This window comes from Hipposideros armiger, unplaced genomic scaffold, assembly GCF_001890085.2.
Source record: "Hipposideros armiger isolate ML-2016 unplaced genomic scaffold, ASM189008v1 scaffold_546, whole genome shotgun sequence".
Classification (NCBI taxonomy): domain Eukaryota; kingdom Metazoa; phylum Chordata; class Mammalia; order Chiroptera; family Hipposideridae; genus Hipposideros; species Hipposideros armiger.
The window spans coordinates 1,104,887-1,130,844 of NW_017731896.1; the positions used below are offsets into that span (position 1 = coordinate 1,104,887).

The following is a 25,958-nucleotide window of genomic DNA, read 5'->3' on the forward strand; positions in this document are numbered from 1 at the left end:
GTTTTGTGAAAAAAAAAAAAAAAAAAAAAAAAGCAACCAAAAGAGCCAAATTGTGTTGTCAAGTCCATTTTTTAAATATTAATGTCTCATTAAAAAAGTGCTGATCCTGCACCATTTTATAATCTATTGAGATTTGTTCAAGACCTAGCTCCTACTTTAAGGTGCATATAATCTAGTGGAGAAGACACACACAGATCCCTTTTCTATAATATGGCTCGGCTGTCGTACAGTTATGTACTGAATGCCAAAGAAGAAAGAACACTTGCTTTAATCTGAGAAGCGGAAAAGAAGTTTTTTGGATTAAAACAAAAAGCTAAATTATTAAATGAGTGGGTTTTGTAAATTAGGAAACCAGTGCCATCCTAGGCTACAGGCACAGTAGGACTAAAAACCCAATACCATAAAATCGCATGTTCCAACAGTTTGGGACTGAAAACATGAAATGTGAAGCAGCAGGGTGGCAGATGAGCTGGAGAGGTAGTGACCAGGTCACTGAGAGATTTTTTTCATCCTCTGAAACAGTTATAGTTTAGGCTAAGTGGCTTGAACGTTATCCTATAGGTTACAGGGCAGCACTGAAGAATTTAAGCGGGAGAATGACATTCATTTTTTATTCCAAATTGAAAGGGAAAAAAACTGGAAGCAAAGCAGTTGATGTAGGAGGACACGGTAAGCAATAAGAACCGTAATTACGACAATCAATGGGTAGGAAGGGGGTGTGTATAAGTTTAGGGATTATTTAATGGGAAAGTGTTAATGATTTGAAAGGCATGAAAATGGGCATGAGGGTGGGAGAGTCTAAGAGAAATTCTCGTTCTCTGGGTTGGATAACTTGACAGATGGTTATCTCATTGAACAAAACAGGAAATATAACAGAAGGAAAAGGTCTCAAGAAATGAGAAGGTAAGTCGATGTACTATTTGTTCACTTGTCCCTAGATACAATACTTCTGACAGTGAAAATGTAATTAAGATTCTACCTATAGTTAAGTAGGTTACTCCCGAAATTTTGTAAATAAAAATTTAAAAATAAATTAATGAATCAAAACCAAACAAGTCAATTCAGAAAAATTTTCAATGTTGTAAAACTATCTGACCTGCTAAGCTAAAACAGAAATGCTATTTCCTTTTTTTAAAAGAGGGGTCAGGTGGCAATGTTAAATTTCTTAAAGAAAATTTAACCACTGATTGTAACGTCTGTGGCTTTTGGGGCAAACATAACCCCAAATTACAGGGGCTGTGGTTATAAACTATTATGCAGAGCTTCCAACGTCAGACAGAGTTTAAGTGTCTGTACGCACTGGAGTCCTTTTACAGGACTTTGCTAGAACAGCAAAATTAATGACTCGCTTTTTATTGCCCGCGTTGGTGTCAATAACAAATGTACTTTCTTTAACAAAGATTTTCAAGGGATACAGAATTAATCTAATATGAAAATCAAACAAGCCAGAGTTAAACTTTCCATTTATTTAAAAAAAATAAAAGGTACCAATCTACAACCAGCATTATGACTTTGTCTTAATTTATGACCAAGGCCAAACAATCTGAAATACAACTGTAAGTGTGAAATACAACTGTAAGTTGAGAAAATCTCTGAAATAATCATCTTTCGGAGAAAAGTGTGCTACAATCCTGAGGTATTTTGTTTTCTTTCATAGTTTACCATTTATGTCCTCAGTTAATGACGGTGTTATCACAGAGAAAATCTAGAGGTAAGTGATAAAGCAGAAGCTGTTTTTTCCCCTTACATGTCTCAGGAGTCATTTTAGTTGCTTAAGTTTACACTGATTGGTTTTTGCTTTGCCACACTCTAGCCTTTCCTAATTTCTAGTGTGACTTAGTGGCCAAAGATGCTAACTGCTGTTAATTACAAGTTTTATTTTCAGAACTGTTTTTATTAAAGAAACATTTGAGTGCTGTGAAGTGGCCTAAGTCTTAGAATTAAAAATACCGCTTTTATACAGTCAATCCCTTCAGTCAGTACTCAATCAATGTGTAGTTACCTGGCCAGCAGCTCTTCAGGCTCCACGGATCCCAACTAGCTGCCAAAGAACCAGAGGACACGATGAGAAGTTGGCCTCTGAAACTAAACAGGAGGTGGCAGAAGCTACTGTTTGTTCATACCAGTGACCCTGAGCTTTCCAGAAGATATAGATGAAACCCTGGCCACTCAATCCTGGGTATGAGCGCGATACAGAAAACGCCAATAACTTTAACACCTTCCCAGTTTCATCTGAAATACAACTGTAAGTGTGAAACTGTTTGCACTACTACATAGTTAATTTTTCATGCCATATTTTTTTTATGTAGAAGATGGCTACATTCCATAAAACAATGTTATGTAGAATCCTGTTGAGAAAATTTTTCTTTTTAATATATTTGCCTTTAAAGATTATCTATCTGCTTGTCAATCCCAAATTTTGATCTCCAGCCCTGACGACTCACCTGAACTCCAGACCCATATTTCTAACAGCCTATTCAACATTTCCTCTATCTAGGATTATGAATAGATTCCTCAACTTTAATATATACAAATTGGATTGTTTAACCCCATGGAACTCAACTCTTCCTCACCATAGTAAATGAAGTCACCATCTGAAATCACCACCTATCCAATAATTTATTCTGGTAGGCATTTGTTTTTGTTTTGTTTTTAAATCAGCTTTATTAAAATATTATTTGCATTAATAAAATTCATCAATATAGAATATATAATTTAAGTTCCGTCAAATGTAATCGACACCATAATTACAATTAAAATATTTCCATCACCCTCAAAAAGTCTCCCCAACCCTTCCCAGCCAACAACTGATTTCTTTCCTTTCAAATTAGTTTTTCATTCTCCAGAATTTCATATCACTAGAATCATGTAGCATGAGAATCTTTTGAGTCTGACTTCCTTCCCAACTTCCTTATCAAAACAAGTCCCCTACCCCCAATTCTCAGCTAAACACATAACCCTGATTTTTATCTTCATAGCTTAGTTATACCACTATATGGAATTACCTTACTTATTAAAGGTATTTTTCAACTTGAATATAAGCTTGATGAGTGCCCAGGCACCTTGTCTAACTTGTTCGATGCTATTAATATATACCCATATCTTCCAACAGTGCCATCATATGGTAGAAACTTAATAAATATTAATGGATAAATAAATTAAAATAACCCCTTCAGGTTTCTCCTATTGAAATTATCTTACATTAAAAGACCAATAAGATTCATCTGTACTATATTCTAACATGAGCACATTGGTGGGGAGAATAGGGCAGTGACAAGTTGCAAGGCCTCTGGAGTAAAGCTGCCTGATTTTTAATCTGAACTTGTTACCACTTCCAAGGAGTTATTATGGCCTTGGGCAAGTTACATAATCTTCCTAAGCTTTAATTTCCGCTACTGTAAAAGTGAGGATAATAATAGTTTCTGCCTCATAAGATGGTTGTGAAGATTAAATGAGATCAAACATGTAAAATAATTAGAAAAGTGCCTGGTACTTAGAAATGAATTAATGATAGGCAATGTTGTTATAATTATTGCCATCCCTACCATCCCTGCCATCACCATCACCACCACCATCACCACTACTATTATCTTACTATTTTCTATAGCCAAAGTTGAAGAAAAAAAATCCATAAAAATAGTTTTTTAGCTAATAGCCTAAAATATTTGCTTAGAATAAAGCCAAGTAAATGAAACTTGAACATGGAGAACTATTCTTATTTTCCTTATTGTTATAAGTGATGACAACACTCTGTCAACTTTTTTAATGTCTGATATTCCAGGTATTTTCCTAAAAGGAATACAAGGATGTTATAATTCTGAAACTCACAGTTAAAATCCTCAAGGTTATTATGAACAAGTTCAAGAGGCAGTATTTGAAATTGCCATCACTAGTAGCCCAGGGGTAAAGTCTATTTACAAATTATATTTCTGGTCCTGCAATTTAGGTAAATTAACTTCGTAGAGTTTTTATAAAGCAATCTGTAATATTTCATTGCTTTTTCCAATTTGCTTTTCTAAAGAATGTAATTAATCGGGCCGGCCAAGTGGCGCGATGGTTGAGAACTTGCTTGGGATGCCAGAGGGCCCCGGTTCGGATCCCACATGTGAGGGCCAGTGACACTGCCCTCCACAGCTAAGATGCTGAACAACAGCTCAACCTGGAGCTGGGCTGCCATGAGTCGCCGGCGATGGCGTGGGCTGCAGTCTCTGTGGCAGTGGGTTGCCATGGGCTACCGTGTGTGGCCAGCAGCCAGCGTGAGCGGCCAGCAGCCGCAGTGAGCGGCCGTCCAGAAGCCGGCGACTGATCTGCCTCGCCAGAGAAGAGCGCAATGATGGTGCCAACTTGGGCCAGTGAAGCAACGTCCTCCACAACTAGATTGAAGAACAAAACGACAGCAACTTGTCTGTTCCCCGTTCCCCAATTCCCCAGCACTGTTCCCATCCCCCAATTCCCCAAAAAAAATCTTAAAAAAAAAAAAAAGAATGTAATTAATCAATGAAAAGTGATGTCTATAAATTGATGATCCGCTAAAATGCCAGTATTAAAATATTAATGCAGTGTTTCCCAAATTTGGGGGTTGATGTGAGTTTTCTTCCTATCAAAGGTATCCCTCTAGAAAAAAATCATACATAGACCAAATCTAAGAATATACATATTGTGATTTAGTCTGTAATAAGCATATTCTTTAAGATAATCAACATATCTACCTAACTCCTCATCTACCTACCTATTTATCTATTATAATATATTTTTTTTATAATCCATATAGAGATTATATCAGGTAGAAACTTATCAAGACTAAGATTGAGGATCATTTTCTCCAAGTGTGAGGAAAACAAAATTAGTAATTTCCTAAAGATGACAGCTTCATAAAATTTTGTGCTCAGGATCAGTTTTCGTTGTTTTGGTTTTTTGTTTCTCTTTGAATACTATTAGCAAAAGCCTTCAGTCAAGGAATGAAGACAAGGTTGATTAAACTTTACATACTGATATGCCCACATGCTTTGACCTTATTTTAGGCAGACTAGTCACAGGTAGCAAATTTTACTACTGGTGAAAGATTCCAGGGCCAGTGGGCAGGAAATTATGGCTACCTTACAATAACAAATCTGAGTAAGGGAAGGCTCTATCATCAATGTTCTTCCTAAAAGAACTTGGTATGTGAAAGGCATACCAAGTTCCAGCCTTCATAGATCCAAGGGTGAGAACAACGCCTAAAAACAAGCTAGGTATTAGAGAGGGTTTTAAAGACCACAGCCACATGTAGCAATTTCATTCAGACATGCTCAAGTAAGTCCCAAACCATGTGCACTTTTCACCAAGAAACATCACCATTAAAATTTAAAACTAACAAAGAATTCAAAATACTATATTTTCCATCTCATTTGTATTTTCTTCTTCTTTGTGTTATAATAAATGCCGGATTCCAAATTCTGCCTTCAAGATGAGACCTCTAATACTGGTGTATTATGTAATCAACACCAACACTCTTGTTTTAGAAAACCGAAGAAGCTAGTCCAATAGAAGAAAATAAACAAAAATGTTTTAAAAGCACCAAAGGTCTTATTTGGCTTTAATCTGTTTATAGTCTTTAGTCTTTGTCTATTAAGTCCTACAGCAGTGTAGTTTCTATTGATCATTTTTCTTGTGTATGAGCAAACCTTGCTGTTTCTTTGCATATCTCATAATTTTGTGTTGTTGATAAAAACTGGACATTTGAAATAATGTAATCAAGCAACTCTAGAAATCAGATATCCTCCATCCCCTAAGAATAATTGTTCTTGTTGCTATTTGTTTAGGAAATTTCATTTAGTCATTTTTCTATATTGATTCTGCAAAGTCTATTTTCCTTGTAAGACGTGGCCACTGAAGCCTCTGCTGGGTTAGCCCAGGAATCAGCTAAAGATTAGAAAGAGATTTCCTTGAAAACCCTGAGCCAGTTAGTGTGATCATTTGCCAAAGGCCTTTATGTATTGGGGCGCACTTTCAACACTGACAGCTTCCAGCTCTACCTTAGCCTTCACTTTGTGCTTGCACAGAACCAAAGTGAGCCAGAGGTGAGAGAGTGGGGCCTCCGCAGGTCCTTCCTGGGTGTGTGTGCAAATTTGTGCATCCGTGTGACCTCCAAGAACTCCAGGAATATTTTTAAAAATCAGAGCTTTCAAAAGTCATCTATGGCAATCACATGTCCCAGATTTCTCTTTTAAATGTTTTGGCCAGCCTCTTGTTTGCACCAACTTGTATGTTTGCCCTAAGCAGCTGAAAAGTTAAAACAATTGTCACTTATTCTTTCTGACAAACATGCTGGCTTTTCCCACTAAGCAAGCTCTGAGTCAGGTCAAATATCAACAAGCCCTTTCAATGGGGGCTTCCCAAGGAAGTGCCAAATAGTAACAATTCTCTGTAGGGTTTTTGTGGTGCACCAAACCTGGGCTGCCCCCACCAGTACATTGCTGGTTTTCACAGCTACCTTGGTTGTGAGGCAACCAGTTTTTAGAGCAACCACAGAGCTGAGGAGAAGGGATTGGAAATGAGGCAAGTTAAAACTCTACAAAGCTTGTTGTTCTTACTGAAATTTAACTATTTTTCTTGAATAAATTCTCTGTGCGCTGTTGAAGCCCTTGGCTAATATCCAGAGCTCTGAAAAAGCTGGTTTGACGATCTTTGCTAGTGTTCGCGTTGCTGTTATGGAGAAGCTAACAGGCAGAGCTGCTCAGTCTGCCATTCGACGTCCCACCGGTGTCTGCCTCTCCAAGAGTATCAATATTTTCCCAGTTTCTTTTCAGTACATTACATTTACAGATTTAAATAGTTAATCTATTTGAAATTCATTCTCTGTCTCTCTCTTTCTTTCTCTCTCTCTCTCTCTGCGTCTATCTCTATCTCTATCTCTTGCTCATTCCCATTCTCTACCTTCTTCCTCCTTCCCCCCAAATATGCAACCATTTGTAAGGGAAAAAAACAAAATGTATTTATTTATTCATGACATGATTGGATTATCTTCACAGTACTCTGAAACTATAAAAAACAAATTTTAAAGTATATCATATACTGTAGTGTTTGATACAGGTAAGAATGTTTCTGACAGATTGCCAGGGAAGGGTGTTCTTTAAGATACATATTTTTCTGTTTGGATGGTGAATATGTGCTGATTTACGCATGTCATCTTGCCCAATTTAACGGTGATGAATAGCCCACATCTATTTGAGGTTAAAGGAGTGGTCTGTGATCACAAAATCGTTTTAAGCAAACTCTCCCAAATCAGGACTTATTAATGATCTTGACCTTACTGGCATGGAATACTAATCAACTGAACTGACAGAAAATTAAGCATATTATATACAATAGGTGCTCAGTATATATTTGTTGATAGGTTACAATAGGTTACAGAAAGAATTAGAAAGTAATCACTACTCTAATGGAAAAAAGCAAGAAAGAAAAGGGTAAGATCTGTTACTACATTACTGTTATCATACCATAAATGCTACCTACCGAACTGTTTAATTTTTATAATAAATGGGTAACTATGCATTCTTAAGAATAAACGTCATATTTTTTAAAAACTCATAATATGTATCATCGATATTGGAAGCACTGAGTTTTTTAGGGCTTCTTTAAGATTAATTAATGTCATAAGAAAACAGTCAAGATTGTTTATTCTCAAAAGATAGTCATTTTAGCTACACTTATAATGGATAAATGAACAATGATGATAATATAACATTTTGATCATGTAAAAGAAAAGACTTCTACAAATGTTATTTTTTGCTTTTTGTACTTGTTTAACGAAAGATTTATTTGGGTATCTTATTTCCTATATAAGGAAAAGACTAAACATAAGTAAAACAAATCCATGCTAATTCAATTATAAAAAACTACAAGTAATAAAGTTGAATTACTTAATTCTTCATATAACTAACCAAAAGTTATATTGTGTAGGCCATATTTGTTGATATATATATATATATATATATATATATANATATATATATATATATATATATATATATATATCTTCTATGAGACCATGGGAATTGTATATATACACACACACACAAATTAGACATAAATTAATTGAATCAAATTGTTTTCTACACAAGTATATTATTTTGCATTCATTGTGTGTATATGTGTATATTTATGAAAAAAGAAAAATCATATATATTAATTAGGAGGCTTAATGTAGTTGCAATGACTAAACATAAATTTGGATTCTGACTTATTAAAAAATAGAGTAAAAAGGTAAAATTGTAAGTATCAGAAAGTAAAAATACAGGTATGTTAAAAATTATTTGTTTAAAATATTAATACCAAAGGCAAAATAAACACTGGTATGTCTTCTAAGGTGATTTTTAATAAGGTAAAAATAGTAAAGAAACTTCATTTTGAGAAAAACAAGGAAAAAACATTTACAAAGAGTTAACTTTACTAACCTGACTAATTTTTCTTTGTTCTTGTATAGCTTTTTGAATTTCCTGAGATACTTTTTCTTGATCTTTTGCATGCTCAGTCTTCCATAATTCCCTTTCTTCAGCATGGGCTTTTTCCAAATTTTTTCTTTCTTCTTCTATGGCTTTTAAAACTGCATCCTTCATTGCTTCTTTCTCAAGCTTCAAAACAAATATGACCAAAAAATATTTGAAAGGATGACTGCACAATAATTCTTTGAATAAGACAGACTTGGGTTAACCTAAAAAATACAAAACTTTGATTCTACAGGGTTTAGTTCTGACATTGTTGTTTTTATGCATATTTAATAATCACTGTAAAATAAAATCAATTATTTCTTTTTGTACAAATAATCTACTTATTTCCATGGCATTTCTAAACTTCAAAGAAACCAAGCCTTAGCTTAAACTAGAAGTTGTTAAACTAATTGGTTTTAGGATCTCTTTACTCTTTTAAAAATTATTGAGTATTTCAAAGAGCTTTTGTTTATGGTGGTTATATATCAACATTTACCATATTAGAAATTCAAACCAAGACAAAATTAAAACACTTATTGATTAATTCATTTAAAACTAATAACATTAAACACATTGTATATTAACAAACACTAGAGTTTATGAAAATTAACATTTTTTTCAAAATTAAACAGTGAGAAGAATGTAAACCTTCTTAATATCTGACTTAATAGAAGACAGTTAGTTTCCTATATTTGCGTTCTGTATTAACTGTGTAATGATATTATTTGGTTGAAAAAAAATACACACACACACACACACACACACACACACACACACGATATATATATATGCCCAGTCTCACACAACTATGTAGTAGAGAAGAAGGAAGGAGTATTTAGTAGCCAGTTATGACCATTGCAGATATTCTTGATGATTCTACACCAAAACTTAACAAGAGGTAGCTATTGAAAGTTAGTTGCAATAAGGAAAATCAAAGCAAATTTTTGCACTTTGAATGAATTCTTCATCTATGAATGATTTTTTAAAACATTTGGAAAACATTGATTCAAAGAATTATGCTTCTTTTCTAGATGTGGATACATTTCACTATAGCATAACAAAAAGCCACATTTGCTAATACATCATCAATCCCATCAATAAAGTTTCAAGTATCAGAAAGCAGATACCAATTTTCCAAAACTCTAATTTTTGCTTTAATGCACAAATTTTATCATTAGCAACAAAAACTGTCAGTTTTTTCCTTAAAGTGCTGGGCTAACACCACTTATTTTGTAGAAAACGTCTGCCAAATATTAAAGTCTGTATAGCCCTCATTATTCAGTAAAATGGAATTCCGTGAAAAAAGTGACTACACTTCAGTTGCAAACTCAAACAACTGCACAAGAATTTTCCTCAAGAAAACCACTGTACTTCGGTATGCAGTAAAGTCCACAGACCTCCCACCCTTCATCCCCAGAGAGCTACCACATTTTCTATGGCTTCTAGTTCACGACCAATTTGACAAAAGTTATTGAAGCTGACAGTTACCATTTTCTGAACTCTTATTTTACTCTACCAATCTGCTCTGAAACTACTCTTACTGTGCTCACCAACGCCTTCCATGTTCTTTAATCCAAATGCTATTTTTTGTAGTTTTATAATCCTCATTTTTGTTGACCTCAGAGGAACATTCTACATAGCTATTTCTGTTTTCTTGAAGCTGTCTCTTTTCTTAGTTTGCATGACAGCATGTAGCTTTTATTTCTCTTACTAATATGGCTGAGTCATTTCAGTTCTTTATAACTTCCTTTCTCTGGATTTTAAATTTTGGAGTTCTTTCAGGGCTCAGACCTTGGACCACCTGTTACTCTACAGTCTTGTGAGGTGATTATACATGACCGTATTTCCATGGCTACCACTACCATTTATCTGCTGGGGAAAAACAACAACCACCACCCACATTAGTATCTTCAGGTCATTCCTTTCTCCTGAGCTGTAAATGTCAGGTAGATTTAGTTGTCTACTTGACTTTATCATTTGCACATATCACTTGCACCTCAAACTCTATACCAAAGAAATAGTATTACTTTCCATGTCCTTGTTGAATCAATACTCTGAGAGTTCACCACCTGGCCACCTCCTATATCATCCAGACCAAACATATATGTTGATTCCATCTCCTAACTATTTCTAGTATTTGCCTATTTATTTCCTTTCCAAGCTACTACTACTACTCTATTTCTGCCACTCCCATCTCTTACCCAGGCTTCTGATGCAATCTATTAATTCTTTCTCTGCCTCTAGCCTTTGTTGCCTCCAATTTCCAAAAGATAATGTCAATTACCATTATGTCACACCTATACTCAAAAATTTCAATGTGTCTACCTTAACTATGGAATAAAATTCAAACTCGTAATTCAGAAAGCAAGCCATCCTTCAAGACTCACTTCAAAAGTAATTTATTGTTAAAAACTCGTAGGACATGCAAATACTGTCTATACACTCATAATATTTTAATGCATTCCTCCTTGCACTATTGGTTTATAGTATTTTTCTTACCTGGCTGTAAGTTCTTTAAGAAAAAGGCAAAAATCATAGTCATCTTTGAACTTCCACACCGGCATAGTTATTTGCTCACATGAGACTTTCAATATTTGTTTACTAAATTTAAATTGAAATCTGTACCTCAAAAGTTAGTACTATATATGTACATATTTGTTGGTACATAAATTTAAAATCTATGAATCACTACTCAGATGAGCTATTTCAAAGTTTGCTTCAAAAAGCACATATCTTAATAATTAAATATATATATATGCATACTATGTGTCTATATATTATATGTGTGTGTATATATTACGCATATGTGCACAAATACACACATGTATTACTTATATACCAATCAAATACCAAGTGAATATCAGTGTCCCAACATATATATATATATAATGTATTCTTTTTAAAATTCTTTTAAACTAGTAACTACTAATTTAAACATAAAGCATTTCAACATCGCCATAATCTTGTGTAATGTGAATTTAACAAGAATATGAACAGTAGTATCCTAAGTTTAAGAGGAAAAATAAGAAAGAAAAACATTTCTTTTTTATTTTTCTGGAATGAAGTATTTTATAAAAGTAGATTGGTTGTACCATGAATGAAATCAATTTTTTAATTTTACTTACTTATAAAGAAACTCATTAGTACAGATGAGTTTATACCTGGAAAATAATTAAAACTATAAAGTGATAAATACAATTCTCATACGAGACCAAAAATATTCAATTTAGGCTTTGAGGTGGGGGTAAACATAATAAATATAACATAATAAAAATTATTGGAATTAAACTACAGCATAAACTTTTCAGATGGAAATACCTTAGCAGCAGATACTAATGCCTCTTTATTTCTTTGCCTTTCTTCCTCCAAACATTTTTCCAATATTTCCTGTAAATGATAAGACAGACACAACGTATTACCTGAGGTAACAGAACATATTCTTTTCATACTCTGAGCAAACTTGAAGTATTACCTTCTGTTCTTGAGATTGCTGAATCAAAGCTTCCTTTATTTTTTCTTTTAACAGGTCCTTCTCTGTATCTAGCATTTCAAGGAGTCTCTGATGCTAAAAGGAAAGAAAAATACCTTATGATTATATTCTGAGACCTACAATCTATCAACAAGGAGAACAGCTGGTGGGATTCATTTGCCCAAAATACTGAAGTAGTTAATTACAAGAGGAAATGATGGGAAGTTCGCTCAAGTGAAGGCTTCGGAGCCAAAAAAACACTGAATTTACCTTTTTCCAATTGGCCAATAGACAGATTTTAAGCCCTAAACTCAATAGAGTACGTGACATAAGACCTAACTTAAGGACAACTTTTCCAAATTGGAAAATGAATCAGAAATTGATAAAAAAATTTCCTAAAATTAAGTTTTAAAAAATTACTCACTAAAATAATTTTTAGCTTATAGCAAGAGAGCAATTAGATAACTGTTTATGTGCTTTCTTAACAGATTATTTGTTTCTAATAAAACCTTGTTATAGAAATTTAAAGATTTATTACTGTTCTCAGACCAAGATTTTACTACAGATTCAAAAAATGAATCTATGAAAACAGTCAAAGGGATATTATGTGATAGCTAATGTTAAAGCATACATAGTTCATGTTATTTACTTTTATTCCAATGTGTTAGTGAAGAACACACAAAACCATCAGCCAGTTATTATGAACTAGGCACTGGATTTTGAATAGAGTTTTCTAAGTAAACTTGACTTTCATAGCTTCAATATCTTCAATATACATGAGCCAGATACTTGTCCTGGAACAGCATTTTTATAGGGAAACAAAACTAAAAGGCAATATATATTCCTACTCACATAGATCTTGCATTCAGTTACTACATGCAAATAAGATATTTTTCTCAGATTTATAGTGCTATTTATATATAAACTTCCTTTAAGTATAAACTTACTCTGATACCATTATTTTAAAACAGATCTATGTCTTTGAAAGTTCTGATTTAAAACATTTTTTAGGGAGGCAGTCTACATCTAGAGTAAGTGACCAAATAGTCATGTGTCATGAAGATAATCCATTACTCCTGGTTTTAATTGTTACTTTTTTGTTTATTTTTCAAGAAAATAAGGGAAGGCTGGCCGAGTGGCTCAGTTGGTTAAGAGCGCAAGCTCTGAGCAACAGGGTTGCCAATTCGATTTCCACATGGGCCAGTGAGCTGTACCCGAGCTGAGCTGCCACTGAGCTGCCAACAGGTGGCAGGATGGCTCAGCTGGTGAGAGCACGTGCTCCTAACAACAAGATTGCCGGTTTAACTCCCGCATGGGATGGTGGGCTATGCCCATCCGCAACTAAGATTGAACATGGCACCTTGAGCTGAGCTAGCTGTGCCCTCCACAACTAAGATTGAACACAGCACCTTGAGCTTAGAGGCCACAAGCTGCCAAAAGGCAGCCAGATGGTGATTGGCGCTCTCCACAACTAAGGTTGAAAGACAACAACTTGCCCCAATTCCCCAACACTGTTTCTCTTCCCCAATTCCCCAATAAAAAAAAAGAAAGAAAAGAAATCACAAGAAAGATGTGGTTTTTCTTTAAAAACAAATTCAAACTGTGATACAAATCAAGACATGATTGTGAGAAACTATTAGTGCCATATGAATTTGTGAAAGGCAGTTTAACAAATCAGTAGATTTAGCATATGATATATAATAAAAACTTAGACTTAAATTTTGTATTCTATGTAAGCATTATAAAAAATTTCATAGAATCAGAAACAATACCTAATCTTATTTTAAAAACGTGAAAAAATATGTAAAGATGTTATATCAGGCAAATAATCAGACTTAAAAATGATAAATACAATTCTCCTAGGAGACCAAAAACATCCAATTTAGGAATTGGAGGTAAACAACAAAAACAGAATAAAATTTACTGGAATTAAACTATAGAATAAACTTTCAGAGTCATTAATAATTTTGAAAATGATTTCTGCTTAAAAAGAATGTTATGTTTATGTCATACTAATGAGACTCATTAAGTAATTACTAGTAGGCCAAGTTTCTCCAGTGGTCTAACAGGAGAACTAGTCAAAGAGGATACGTAAGCTAAAATGATTAACACAATGTTTAGTAAATTCATTCCTGAATGTCATTTCTTAATTCTTATAGTATACTATAATAGAAGAATATTTTTGAGCTTTCTTGTATAGGAATAAACCCAGAATTACCATTTGAAAGACACATCCTACATAAAATATACCCTATATAAAAAACCATTGATTTACTTGAGAAAACATAATTAGGCTACTGACTTTTCATAGATAACAAAAACTAACATTTTTTTAGTACTTTTAAGGTTTCAAGCACCGTTAAAAGTGCTACACGTGCTAAAATAAATGAATGGGACTATATCAAACTAAAAAGCTTCTGCCCAGCAAAAGAAACCATCGACAAAATAAAGAGGCAACCAACCGAATGGGAGAAGATATTTGTAAACGCCTTGGATAAGGGGATAATACCCAAAATATATAAGGAACTCGTACAACTCAACAACAGAAAAACTAATAATCCAATTAAAAAATGGGCAGAGGACCTGAATAGACATTTCTCCAAAGAGGACATACAGATGGCCAATAGACATATGAAAGATCACTAATCATCAGAGAAATGCAAATAAAAACCACAATGAGATATCACCTCACACCGGTTAGAATGGCTGTCATCAACAAGGCAAATAATAGCAAGTGTTGAAGACACTGTGCAGAAAAAAAGAACCCTCATACACTGTTGTTGGTGGGAATGCAGATTGGTGCAGACGCTATGGATGGCAGTGTGAAGGTTCCTCAAAAAATTAAGAACAGAATTACCATATGACCCAGTAATCCCTCTCCTGAGTATATCCAAAAAATCTGAAAACATTTATCTGTAAAGATATATGTGCTCAAATGTTCACTGCAGCTTTATTTACGGTGGCCAAGACATGGAAACACCCAAAGTGTCCCTTGACAGATGACTGGATAAAAAAGATGTGGTACATATACACAATGGAATACTATTCTGCCATCAGAAAAGATGAAATAGTGCCATTTGAGACAACATGGACGGACCTTGAGATTATTATGCTAAGTGAAATAAGTCAGACAGAAAAAGTCAAGAACTATATGATTTCACTGATATGTGGGATATAAAACTGAAAGCAAGGAACAAGATAAACAAATAAAAAAACAAAAACTCATAGACACAGACAATATTTTAGTGGTTACCAGAGGGTTAAGGGAGGAAGGTAGTAGAAGAGGGTAAATGGAGTCAAATATATGGTGATGGAAGAACTGACTCTGGGTGGTGAACACACAATATGATACATAGGTGATGTATTACAGAATTGTACACTTAAAACCTACATAATTTTACTAACCACTGTCACCTCAATATATTTTAATTAAAAAAAAAGTGCTACACACATACTTGTACCACATTAAACCCTCACAACAAACTGCTAAGTCAAGCAATATTCTTCCTCATTTTTATTAATAGATGAGTGATTGGAGACTTAGAGAGCCTAAGTATCTTGCCAGGTCTCTAATAGATCATTTCAGCAATAATCACATCTGTACACATTATCAGCAGTAGTAATTACCTAATAGTTAAAAGCAGTCCCAGTATTACCAAGTTATTACCTAGTAACCAAAGCAACTTAATACAATAGTACTATGTCAGATAAGGCCTCACTTCCAGTTGGCTTTAAAGAATTTGACTAATTGATGCTTCTGATTTTGTTCTTTTCAGAGTAATATTAAAATTTTCTTTTCAGTGTAATATAATTTCCTGAACAAATATCAGTTGATATTAGGAGAGATAATTCAGAATGATGCTGAATGGTATGGGAAAAGTTTGTCTTAAAATTAAACACAATTTGTAAGTGAATAATCCACAAGTGGCTAGTCAAAAACCATATAAAGGTCAGTAAAATATACAGTTTTTGTAAAAGTCACATATGCTTATTGTGAAAAATGTAAAGAAGTGAAAATCATCCAGAATTCCATTACCCAAAGAAAAGCACTGATAGCATTTAGGCAAACATCCTTCTGGAGAGTTCTCCATGTATTTAAACATGTAGCTATCCATAAACATTTTATGTAAACATTTTTATATACTGTTCTATAGTCTTTTTGCACTCAACAATGGTACTCACCTATTTCTATATAAACATAACTATGCTATTTTTATTAACTTATACATTTTTCCATTGTCCTATCTACACACATTTATGTTGTATATAATATTTCATCTTTTAAAAATCTTGATTTTTCTGCATGTATCTTTGTGAATTTATAGAATTGTAGCCTTATGAAAAATTCCCAGCAGTGGTATTAGCAGGTTGAAGACTGAATATGTTTTATATTTTGATACATACATTCAAGCTGCACTCCAGAAAGAAAATGCCAAATCACACCCTCGCTAACAATTGCAGGATATGGACAAAGAGAGATTATCTTGGGAACAGAATCACATGGACTAGAAGGACAGCTAACCAAGGAAATTGTTCCATTGCTGGAACAGAATTCTTGCCCAGCAATATTTGGTATCTGCTATGGACCAATTACTGCTGTTTATTTCATCATTCTCCCCTTTCCAAAATGGGAATTTTTCTTGCAGTTACAGCTGATCCTTGAACAACGTAGAGGTTGGGGCATCGACCCTCGTGCAGTAAAAAATCCACATATAACTTTTGACTCTCCCATATCTATAGACATGATTTAAACAATACCCTATGGCTGTCCCTCGGTATCTGCGGGGGATTGGTTCCTGGTACTCTACCAGGATACCAATATCCACAGATGCTCAAGTCCCTTATATAAAATGGCATAGAACAATGCATGCGTTCGTTGGCCCTCTGCACCTGCGGATTCCTAACCGCAGATGGAAAAGACTGTTTTCCATTGTTGGCTGTTTGAATCTACAGATGTGAAGCCTGGGGATACAAAGGGTCAACTGTATATTTATTGAAAAAAAGTCAGGTATAAGTGGATCCACGCAGTTCAAACCCATGTTGTTCAACGGCCAACTACATTCTGTTCTCTTTTTGAATTTATTGGTTATAGGTTTTTGGGGTTTTTTTTGGGGGTGGAGGGAGGATGGCAAAGGTTCTTCTACGTCATTATCTGTTTCTTCAAAACTCCTTTTTATTTGTTTGAGTCAGTAATTTTCTCATCTGAAATGTTTCTCCAATGTTTGATAATCCTTTTCTGTCCATTTATATTAAATTCCCAGACACAAAAATGCTGGTAGAGAAATCTGTATGTGGATGAGCTTCACAGTCAGGCACAAAAAGCTAGCTTTTTCATGGCTCTGGTGGGGATTCCCAAATGTCAAGTCTATAAGTATTTTCTGTTTTTTTTTCACATAAAGGAAAATATTAGTTGCCATTCAAAATTCAGAAGAAGCATCCACATACTTTTTAAATAATAATTTTGAGAGTATCTCTCACTAAAATATAGTGTTATACTTTATAATCATACCAATTCTATTTTAGTGTATATTATGAAATAGTGGACCTTACCGTCAGAGCTTTATTCCTGTCACAAAATAATTGAGTCCAGGGGAAAGAAATCAAAGAGTAAAAGCAGTAGCTCCAGACATTCTATTTTGAAACTGTTCAAACTCTTCTACAGATATGATTTGAACAATACCCTATGGCTGTTCATTTTCTATTAGTCGTTTATTTCTTAAAATTATTTAAATTATAAATCTTCACTGTAGAAATTCAACTATATATTTTAATCTTATTTTTACATGAAATTGTCCTAAATGAAAGTTTACCCTTGTATATTAATTTGTAAATTATTAAACAGCATTTCTCTATCTAAATTTATAAATTCATTAATGCCTTTTTTTCAACCATACATATAAGAAATATTTGCTGGGTGTCAAACAACTCCAGACACTGTACTAGTTTCTAGGGATGATGCTCACAGAGACATTAATGTCTAACAAACAATCCACAAAACAAATACAATTTCTTACATAAGACTTGTAGAACTACCTTATAAAACACATTTTTTTTCAATAAATACATTAAGGACTAATTTTTCATCTCAGTACAAAAAGAACTTTTAAGTAAAAACTAGAAAAATGGCTTGGAAATAAATAACTAGATAAACTTAAAAAAATACAACATACTGATTTTAAATGAAAGTGATAATAAAAAATATAACTATCAGTGCTTTTAGAGGAACAGATGGCAATAAAACACAAGGTAGCCATAATAATTAAGACCCCAAAAATCAAAACACAATTTTCTTGTCTTTCACTTACTAACTTTTTATGGATAAAATATGTCTATAGTGAAAAACAGATACAGTTAAGACATATAAACACCTTAGGAAAGTGCCTGTTAAGTAGTAAAAACATACATGTTAAATGCTAGTATTACACTACTACAACTACTACTTCTACCTTCCTTTTTTATTGGGGTAAAATACAACATTAAAATTTCCACTTTAACCATTTTTAAGGGGACAAGTGGCATGAAATACATTTACACTGTTGTGCAACCATCATCACTACTTCCAATTTTTTTCATAATCCCCAACGGAAAATCCTGTGCATGTTAAGCAATAATCTCCAATCCCCCCTCCCCCAGTCCCTTGTAACCTCTAATCTACTTCCTGTCTCTATGAATTTGCCTATTCTAGATATTTCATATACATGCAATCAAACAGTAGTTGTCTTTTGTGTCTGGCTTATTTAACATAATGTTTTCCAGGTTCATCCATGTTGTAGTATACATCTAAACATCATCCCTTTTTGATAGCTGAATACTATTCCATTGTGTGCATATATCACATTTTGTTTATTTATTTATCTGTTGATGGACACTGGGTTGTTTCTACCTTTTGGCTACTGTGAATAGTGCTGCTATGAACTTTCGGGTACAAGTAACTATTTGAGTCCCTGTTTTCAACTCTTTCGGGTGTATACATAGAAGTAGAACTGCTGGGTCACATAATAATTTTGTTTAATTTTTTAAAGAACCACCAAACTATTTTCTATAGCTGCTGTACCACTTTGTATTCCTATCAGCAACATACAAGAATTCCAATCTCTCCATATGCTCTACAATATCTATCACTTTGTGCATTTTTTTAAAAAAAATGTCATCTCAGTAGTTGTAAAATGATATCTCATTGTGGTTTTTATTTGCATTTCTCTAAAGACTAAGCATGTTGAATATCTTTTCAAATGCTACTTCTACTTCTGATACTAATGACTACTACTCCTTTCAACTATTACTAGTATTATCTGGACAAAAAGGAAAACATTAGAGCTCTTTTTGAAGCCTTTATAAGGGTCTGCAGTAGAAAGCGTACTGGATTTGAAGTTTGCTCATTATCTAAGATTCTGCCAGAAGCTGTAGTGTCTTGCCTTTCTGGGACAGAGGTTACTTTAGTTGTTAAATCACAATAAGCTAGAAATTATAAAGTGTCAAGAGAGAGCTTGACTCAAAAGTTTTCAGCCTCCTTTACTCTATTGAAAACAAAGGATAAAACATATGTAGAGACTGCCTGTGTTACCTCTTCCTTCTGCCTCAATATAGAATTCCTTAATTGTCCAAAAGGTCCAGCACCTGGGAATGGCTCCCATGGTTTCTGATGGCATGAGGGATGGTTGATACATTCTTTGTACCTTACTAACTGATCACTCCAAGATGGGGATGTTCTGACCAGCTTTCATTACATAGAAGGTAAAACTGAACCAGTGGCAACATCCAATAATAAGACTTTTTTCAAATATTTATAATTTCTGAACACAGAAAGACTTTCTACAGAATTTGCAAGATATACACTTATAGCATTTTTAAAGTCATTATGAAAAGCAATTGAAATCTGTACAAGTGAATCTCATCCAAGTACAGTGAGGAGTTTGTTACATTTTACTTATCTACAAAATATTCTATTTATTGCTTCTTAAAATTATATTGAAATTTTAGTTTAGTTTCTTTTTTTTCTAAACATATTGAAGAAATATTGGGTTATCGAAAAATCATGACACATTTTTGCAACATGTGGCGCTAGTTCATTTTTGGAAGTACTAGAGTCATTTGCATCTATGTGATTGCTATGTCATTTGACAACTAACAGTTCTAGCTTCATTCTAAAAAAAAATTGAGCGATTTAGTTGAGTTTTGGAGATTTTACAACAAGTTGAAGACAGAAGACCAAACTGTGCATTTTTACCATATTTTACTGTTTTACTTCCAAAAAGGGAAGAACAAGCATCAAGCTTGTGAAAAGTTGCATAAAGTTTACAGTGACAATGCTCTACAACGTCAGTGCCAACGATGGTTCATGAAATTCCGCGCTGTTGATTTTTATCTCAACGATGCTCCTTGGTCAGGGAGCTCACCGAGGTTAATGATGACAAAATAAAGGCATTGATTGAGTCAAACCCACGTTACACGACACGAGAGATTGCAGAAACATTGACCATCCATCACTCAAGCATTCACAACCACCTGAAGAAGCTGGAATATGTAAGCAAGCTCGATATTTGGGTTCCACATGAACTCAAAGAAGTTCATTTGATGGTGCGTATAAACATCTGCGATACGCTCATTAAATGTGAGGAAAACGATACTTTTTTGAAGCGACTGATAACTGGTGATGAGAAGTGGACTGTTTACAACAATGTGGTACACAAACGGTCTTGGTCCCGATGTGATGATTCGCCTCAAACAACATCGAAAGCAGACATTCATCAGAAGAAGGTTATGCTCTCAGTGTGGTGGGATTTTAAAGGTGTCATGTTTTTTGAGCCCCTACCAAGGAACCAAACAATCAATTTGAATATGTACTGTCGGCAACTGGACAGTCTGAAGAATTCCAGAAACTTCCAGAGCTTGTTAATTGTAAAGGAGTTGTGTTCCATCGCGACAACGCGAGACCACACACAAGTTTGATCACCTGTCAAAAATTACTGGAGCTTGGATGAGATGTGCTGCCACAGCCACCATACTCGCCTGACCTTGCGCCGTCAGACTTCCACTTGTTTCAGTCTCTTCAAAACTCCTTGCATGGTGTAATGTTCAATTCAGATGAGGCTGTAAATCAGCACCTTGTTCAGTTTTTCACAAATTAAAACAGGTCCTTCTATGAACAAGGAATTATGAAGCTCGCTGAAAGATGGCAAAAGGTTATCGAACAAAACGGGCAATATATCATTGATTGATCTTTGTTCTTTATATAAATAAATGACCTTTGAAAAACAGAAAAATATGTCATGATTTTTCTGACAACCCAATAAATGCAAACTATAGTGTTCTACTCATCTTAAAGAACAGAGGTCTAATGCAAAGGTGTCTAGGACAGTCTTCTGAAACGTAGCCGAAAATCAAAGGCACTCAGAAATAGGTTATGCTTTCCCCCACTTTGGAAGAAATTCTTTCAAGTAAAAAATGTTTGATGCAGACTCAAATATAAATATAGAGGTTCTGTGGCTTTTACTTGATTCTTGTAAAAAAATAAATATAAAAATAAAAATATATTTTTTTTAATCTCTTCTTTCCTGGAATGTGAGTCACAAGAGATATTGTAAACAGGTTTAATCACAATCACACATGCATAGGTTTTGTATATTAAATTTAAGACTAAGCAATCATGGAAGATCATATTCAGGTATACAGTTATCTACTTACCACAGGTCCACAAACCGCATTATTTTATATGTGGGGTGTGTGTGTATGTGTGTGGATCTGTGTGTGTGTATATATTTGGTATATATTCTATAGATCAAACTCAACAAGGATATTTTTACACCATCTATAAAACACAAATATTGAAAAAGATCAACTGATCTGGTAGGAAAGTCTTAAAGTACCTGCTTCTATATGCCTCCATTTGACATGATTTGAAATACACTAAATAAGTTTAATAAACATCTTAATATAAAGTGAGTTGCAGACATTTTACCCATTTATGGGCCAACATATTAAATATTGTTTGGAAAGAAAACATAAAAATGATAAACTATGAGATTGAATCTACTTAAAGCAGTTACCACAAGTCCAATAGTATGAATAAACTTCTTCAAGTGAATAAAACTATAATATAAGCTATACTAGATTTACTTCACCCAAATAGATATATTTCTAGTAGGTATGAAAAAATAGAAACTAGTAAGTTATTCTACCCTTTGTAAACAGGCTTTTGACTTAAGGGAGTGATATAAAGGAATGAAGCAAAAATTGGGAAACATATCAGTTTTATAAAAAAGGCAGGGCTAATTTATATTTCCGTAATGAGATTTCTATATTTGTATAGTGTACACTTTATTAAATGCCAAAGATATGTCACAATCTTGAATTTAAGCAGAGGAATATTTCCGTTTCGGTCATTTTCAAGTGAAATAGCTTTTGAAATTGCACTTCAATTCTATTATCCCCTCTGTTTGCCTAAGTACAACACAGTCAATTTATTTCAACATAATAATCTTCAAGTGGGCATTTGAAATAAATGACCCAGGTATATAAGACAATCCTTTTAGCAAGAAAGAAAAAAAGAAACAGGTTTATGCACACTTCCCCAAAAGTGTAACATAATTGGTGTAGGAGCTTTTCAGGAAACAATTTGATGCTATACTTAATTGTCATAAAAATGTTACTGCTCTGCTTCCTACTCCTAAGAATTTATCATCAGAAATCCTATGTAGATAGCTCTCAATTGTTCATACTTGTCGATTTTATAACCTCCACTTTCAAACTATGCACGATAATATCCTTAAGCCAGTTAGATTCAGACATTTTTCCAAAATCAGTTGACAAAGAAATATTGTATTTTATTGCAGGGTGAGGATCCACCAGAAAAGAAATCAGTTTCAGGAGTATAGTTTTCACTGTTTGTATTGTGTTTTCTATGTTGGAAATACAGTTTTGTCCATATATATGCATATCTATATATATATAGATAGGTATGCATATATATGAAAAAGAAAAAGGGAGCGTGTTGATTACATGTGATAGGAGACATAGGTTTCATAAAATGAATTCAATTATAAGATGGAAATCATTGAACTTGTTGAATTGTCAGCCTTAATCATATACTCACTAAACTAAGGACTGTCTACCTAAGTCTATAATATTGAAATAACATAATTGAAGGATCTATCTACAAAGGTAAGGTATAATTACTGATTTCATAATTTTTAGCTGTCTAGGAAATGAAAACTCTTATATTATGTAAGTTTATTAATTAGTGTTATCATATTTTTTAAAAAGCATCAAGTACAAAGGTCGGTGCTGCCTATAATACAAAAGAATAAAAACTGTATTATGAACATATATATATATATATATAGCAATATTCCTTTTACAATACAAAACCCAAAACATTTTAAATGTCCAACAAGGCGGTATAGTACAATCAACTATGGTATGTCAACTAAAAGGAGTATCGTATTGACATTAAAATAAGAATAAAATATGCATCAATACAGAATTGTTTATAAAATTATTTGAAGCCATGAAATCATTTAAAGCCATCACCATTATTATAACTATGCATATTATTGTATATATGTACATATACGTATGTATAACTATGTATATAACTATATTATAACTGTATTATATTACGTATATCTGAATACATTGAAAGGGATCATTAAAAAATACTGTTTTATTGAGGAACTGGTGGATGAAACATTATATTTTTTAACTTAATATTATTTTTATAAAATTCAAAAGATAGTATAGAACAACTTCATCAAAAATGGCAGTAGGAGTATCAGGATTGATCTACAGTGGGGAAAAAAGGTGAATAGGAGTTAACGTGTGCTTAGAATACTTCATAATAATTGAATCATCAAACGTACATTTTGTCTACATTTTAGAAAAACATTCTAAAAACGCTTAAAATTAAGAATGTCCCACAAGCAATTTATTCCTTTTGATTAAATTTTAACAAGGTACAGCGAAACATAGGCACGGGGAAAGTCAGGGGGTTATGTATATTTTCCTGGGAAAGATACATCATTTCTCAAATCTCACCCTATTGGTCTATACTATAAAATCAGCCATTTGGGAATCAAGACTTTCTATAAACTAACTCAAACATACCCCCTTTCAATCTAATTTACCTTTAAAGACATTTCAACATATTTTGACTAACTTATTTTTCTTCTATATTTATTTGCTATAGCACAACGTCAATATTTCTCTAGACATTTAATAGGTTATCCCTATGAAAAAGATTTCATGGATCAAAGAAGATTCAATGAAAGCTGTATTTTTCATATAGAACCTTTAATAAGCTAGTGAGCATTTTCAATCACTAGATGGAATAGAGTATACATGACTCCCTGCAAGTGTTTCATGTTTTTCTATAGAACATCTTAGATTTTTACTCTAAGATGTGGCTTGAGAAGTGGTGGTTTAACCATTATTATCCTGCCATGCTATTTATTTATTAAGTGATTTTACCAAGTTTAAAATAATTATGAATGTAATATAAGCTCACTAAAATCATTTCTAAATAGAGGGGGATACATAAAAAGTGCATTTTATACTTTTTGGGTTATATGACATATATCATGAAAAACCCAATACAAAAATGTTGCATGAAGAAAACAAAACCTCCCTTTAAATATTGCTGAGCTGACAAGTGAGGTAAATAAATAAGCAAAAATGATAAAAAGCAGAAATTCATAGAGGTAAGCAAGCTTTGAATCTAGTGGCTGTTATTAGGAAATCTGAAGAATGCCAAAATATTGGAATTTTGGTTTTAATGGAGCATGCTTGCAAACAGAAATCAAACCCTAAGGGCTGAAAACAAAGAGGTAGTTAAGGGACTCCTGCATAAAGCTACAATGACTGAAAGTTAACACCCTAAGTGGGTGAAATAGAAGAAACCTACCAGGCAAAAGGAATCGAAAGGGAAACTTGTTAAATTAAGATTTTTTTCTTTTGAGTTTGGTAGGGAGGGGTGCGGAAGAGGTGCCCTGACAATTAATAATCACATGCAACCTTTTTTGCAGGTTTAGAGACAAATTCCCACAAATTACGTTTTTCAAAAATCTCAAACTAAGACTGGTTAGGTCCTACAGTTGTGCGGGATGCTGACGGTGAAGGAGGTTGTGCATGTGCGGGTCAGGCGCTATATGCGAACTCTACTTTCCGCTCAGTTTCACTGTGAATCTAGTTACTCTCAATCAAGTTTATTTTTTTAAAAAATTGTCAGGCAAAATTAACAATAAAAATCCAGCTATATGCTGTTTACAGTAGATAGATCGAAACCCAGGAAGACTGATAATTCATCAATGGCAAAGAGCTTTAGGCAAATGCTAATCAAGATAAAACTTAGTCATATTAACATCAACAACAGACTTTAGACAAAACCATATTCTTAGATTAAAGGCATCATTGAAAAATGATACCAGGAAGACAGAACACATTTAAATTTGTATGTACATAATAACATAGCCCCATAATATATGAAGCAAAAATTGACAGAACTGTAAAGAAAATCTGACAGTTCCATTATTAGAATAGGGGGTTTTAACACATTTCTTTCAATAACCATATCAAGCAGTTGGAAAAGCAGCACAGTAACTTAAAATCTGAACGTAACTCCCAGGCTTGATTAATGCATATATATGTAACGCTGGACAAATACGGGAATGCACGTTCTTTTCAAGCATACATGTACGGGTAAAAAGACGGCCACACACCAAACCTGACAAGCCCAAGGAAGGCCTGCAAGACGGGCCTTACAAACTCAGAGACTGCAAGTAACCACATGGTCTGAACACAAAATCTCCTAACAAAAAGGGAGTCATGGCAGGCAGTCACATCCTAGGCCTGTAGCTTCTTTAACAAAAGTCAGCCTGTCTATTGTATTTTTCCATCTAAGGTAACACACCTTTGAAATGTCACAGTAATCTCCTTTAATGTATCCCTCAATGCACAACCGCCTCACTGTTCTCCGGTTTCCGCATATTATCTCTATGTAAATGTTAATTATTAACTATCATGTACTC

At 33.7% G+C, this 25,958-nt stretch overlaps 1 protein-coding gene and 1 long non-coding RNA gene across 3 annotated transcripts in view; one reads left to right on the top strand and one right to left on the bottom strand.

The window, feature by feature from the left end:
* LOC109396811 (coiled-coil domain-containing protein 91) overlaps positions 1–25,958 on the bottom strand; it is a gene marked incomplete at its 5' end in the record, with an annotated part of 121,010 nt that overhangs the window by 69,462 nt on the left and 25,590 nt on the right. Inside the window, 3 exons of the mRNA XM_019668967.1 lie at positions 8,436–8,612; positions 11,787–11,855; positions 11,941–12,033. Of these exons, the coding sequence (XP_019524512.1) occupies positions 8,436–8,612; positions 11,787–11,855; positions 11,941–12,033 (339 nt within the window). The remainder of the gene's footprint in view (positions 1–8,435; positions 8,613–11,786; positions 11,856–11,940; positions 12,034–25,958) is intronic.
* LOC109396812 (uncharacterized) lies at positions 1,445–4,060 on the top strand. Of its 2 annotated transcripts, XR_002126923.1 has the most exons (4): positions 1,445–1,711; positions 1,964–2,245; positions 2,498–2,627; positions 4,022–4,060. It is a non-coding gene; the product is annotated as an uncharacterized LOC109396812 (long non-coding RNA). The 2 variants fall into 2 exon arrangements; XR_002126922.1 differs by lacking the exon at positions 1,445–1,711 and having other exon boundaries at positions 1,722–2,245.